General features: G+C 38.4%; 1 protein-coding gene across 1 annotated transcript; it reads left to right on the top strand.

Annotated features, from left to right (window-relative positions):
- Positions 1–464: 464 nt before the first annotated feature.
- On the top strand, positions 465–2,838 carry LOC136222301 (probable cysteine protease RD19B). The gene is made up of 4 exons (XM_066009903.1): positions 465–1,066; positions 1,161–1,280; positions 1,985–2,231; positions 2,322–2,838. Exons 1-4 carry the CDS (start codon positions 593–595, stop codon positions 2,597–2,599), a joined length of 1,119 nt encoding a protein of 372 aa, XP_065865975.1. The 5' UTR covers positions 465–592; the 3' UTR covers positions 2,600–2,838.
- The last annotated feature ends 408 nt before the right edge of the window (positions 2,839–3,246 follow it).

Raw genomic sequence — 3,246 nt, 5'->3', positions numbered from 1 at the left:
TAAACAACAAAATGTTACCAAGTATAGTTGATAGATAAAAGTCCATATTTTGGATAGATAAAAAGCAATCCAACTTGGAAATAAAAGAAAGAAAATTGGAAGTTGTGATCTTTCACGTAACTGCCATCCTATGATAGGATACTCCTAGTTGTCCGAAACAGAAAACACCCAAGCAAAAGCATCTTTAACCATCCCTGACCCGAACCGACCCAACAAACTTCCCACCCTAAAATATCTTCCCGACAAATTCGGAAAACCTAATTCCACTTATCTATGCATAATAAAAATAAACAAACAAAACCCCAAAACCACCATTCAAACACTCCACTCCATTCCTTCCACGTGTTCTTCTCTCATTGGCCCTCCCTTTTCCCTTCCCTGTAAGCAAACTCTATATTGTATCAACAAGACTGGTAGCTTTAAACCCAATCTCATTCCCGTTCTTCAACTACGTATTTACATACCGTATTCATACTCTTTCCTGAACTTTTATATCTGGATAAGGTATATTTATACGTATAATTCTGTCCCCCTGCTGTGTATAAATATACCTTTCTCGACCTTCTTCTTTACCTTCACCTACCTCTCAACAATGGCTTCTCCTCTCTCCTTCTTTTTTATTTTCTCTCTCCTCTTTGTCTCCGCTGTTTTCGCGGATGAGTCGTTGACGGATTCTGATGAACCGTTGATCAGGCAGGTGGTTGATGATCATGCCGATTCATCGGTGGCCGGGGATCATCTTCTTGGGGCGGATCATCATTTCACCCTATTCAAGAGCAAATTCAAGAAATCATATGATTCTCAGGCGGAGCACGATTACCGATTTAAGGTTTTCAAGGCTAACTTGAGGCGCGCCGCTCGTCACCAAAAGTTGGACCCCTCCGCTAGCCATGGAGTCACTCAGTTTTCCGATTTGACTCCGACTGAGTTCAAGAGACAATTTTTGGGTTTGAGGAGGTTGAGATTGCCTAAGGACGCTAATCAGGCACCGATTTTGCCTACCAATGATTTGCCTGAGGATTTTGACTGGAGAGAGAAAGGAGCCGTTACCGCTGTTAAAAATCAGGTATGTATTTTTGGTCACTCGTGTTTATCTTCTATATAATTGCTTATAATTTGAGGTTAGAGTTGTTGATGATGATTTACGTCTGCTGATTTAGGGTTCATGTGGATCTTGCTGGAGCTTCAGCACCACCGGTGCCTTGGAAGGTGCTCACTACCTTGCTACTGGAGAACTTGTCAGCCTTAGCGAGCAACAGCTTGTGGATTGTGACCATGAGGTTTGACTTTTAATCATTTACTGATCGAGAAATTTCCTACTGTTTCCAATTAATTATGACTCACAATCACGATTTCATTATTCATCGTCATATGAAATTCTTGTTGTTTGTTTGTATTGCAATTTTCGAATTTACATGTCAGAGTCTCGTTAATTGTTACAGGCATGAACTCTTTTGTTTCTTTACATGATGACTTTGACATGGCAGAGTCTCATTACTTACTAGTCGCATATGCCCTTCTATGCATTTTTTAGCTGTTTGATGTTACATATTCTAGTTGTTTGATGTGGATTGGTTGTTAAAACTGAAATTGCAAGTCTTCGCTAGGAACTTGCGTACAAGGTTCAAAGCAGAGGGCTTTGTATGGCATAATCTAAAGATCTTATGGATTTCGTTTGAAAACCAGATTTCATGTCAAATATTTGCAAAAATTCTTTTGGAATTACATGTGCATTACCGCCTGAGCTGATGCTAGTTTGGGGGGTGAGGTGTTCTTGGAAAAGGTTCATCTTCTGTTATTGGAGGAATGACTGAATGGATTACATGTTATTGCTGATACACATGCATTATTGCTGGTTTAGTTGGCCTGTTAAATCATCATTTCAATTCAATGTTATGTGCTGCTATTTGTGTAAAAATGACAACTTCAATGATATAGTTCCTTAGTTTGCTTCCTCTGAATCAAACCTTGTGTGAATATGCAGTGTGATCCAGAAGAAGCAGGTTCATGTGACTCCGGTTGCAATGGTGGGCTAATGAACAGTGCTTTTGAGTACACTCTCAAATCTGGTGGACTTATGCGTGAGGAAGACTATCCTTACACTGGTACTGACCGTGGTACTTGCAAATTTGACAAGACCAAGATTGCAGCTAAAGTAGCCAACTTCAGTGTTGTATCCCTTGATGAGGAACAAATTGCTGCAAATCTTGTGAAAAATGGTCCTCTTGCAGGTAACTGGCTTAAGTTTCAAATGGAGTGAAAATTTGTCTGCTGTTAATTCGTTGATATTGCTTCTAACCTTGAATTTATTTCAAATGCAGTGGCTATAAATGCTGTGTTCATGCAGACATACGTTGGAGGAGTATCATGCCCTTATCTTTGCTCAAAGAGGCTTGATCATGGTGTTCTGTTGGTTGGATACGGATCAGCTGGATATGCTCCGATCAGGATGAAGGAGAAGCCATTCTGGGTTATCAAGAATTCGTGGGGTGAAAGCTGGGGAGAGAGTGGATTTTACAAAATCTGCAGGGGACGAAACGTTTGTGGAGTAGATTCAATGGTCTCAACTGTTGCTGCTGTTCACACCACTTCAAATTAGTCCGGTGAAAATACTGCTGCTGGTTTGATTGTATATATTTTACAGTATATTATGTTGGCTTCAAAATCTAATTTACATGTTGTGTTCAGTCGAAGCACAGGATTGAAATTTGTTGGGAAGTCCTATGCTTATGGTTGTACAACAGCCAAATTATCGGATTGAAATTTCCTGGGAATTTCTTGTTTTATCAGAACGCATATGAACCAATCTTATATTATCTGATTTGTGTTCTAATTGAATGTTTTCTCTCCTTCAATGAATGATATCTATAAGTTAATTTGCTGCAAATAGTATCATTGTTTAAAGGTGGCAATATATAATTTTAGTATTGCAAAATAAAGACTAAATAGAAAAATTAGCTGTCAACAAACAGATCTCTATTGGAATCTTTCATATCTTATAAATGAGATTATGTATGTACAAGTTGTTGATATTCTGCTCAATCCTGTTGGGATTTGCTAGCCTTTAGCTGTGTTGTTTTCTTTTGGTTTGTTTCTGTATTTGGTCAAAGTTTGTCTCTTTGAGATTTTAATTGTTCTAGGCTCTCAACTTCAATTTTTATTGAAATTGTCCCTTTCATGTATAGATCACAAATGCATTTTTACACGTGGAAGGATTAATTGTGACTATCTACTTTTTTAAAAGAA

Source organism: Euphorbia lathyris, chromosome 3 (genome assembly GCF_963576675.1).
Source record: "Euphorbia lathyris chromosome 3, ddEupLath1.1, whole genome shotgun sequence".
NCBI classification, from domain to species: Eukaryota; Viridiplantae; Streptophyta; class Magnoliopsida; order Malpighiales; family Euphorbiaceae; genus Euphorbia; species Euphorbia lathyris.
This window is presented reverse-complemented; position numbering and strand designations above follow the sequence as displayed.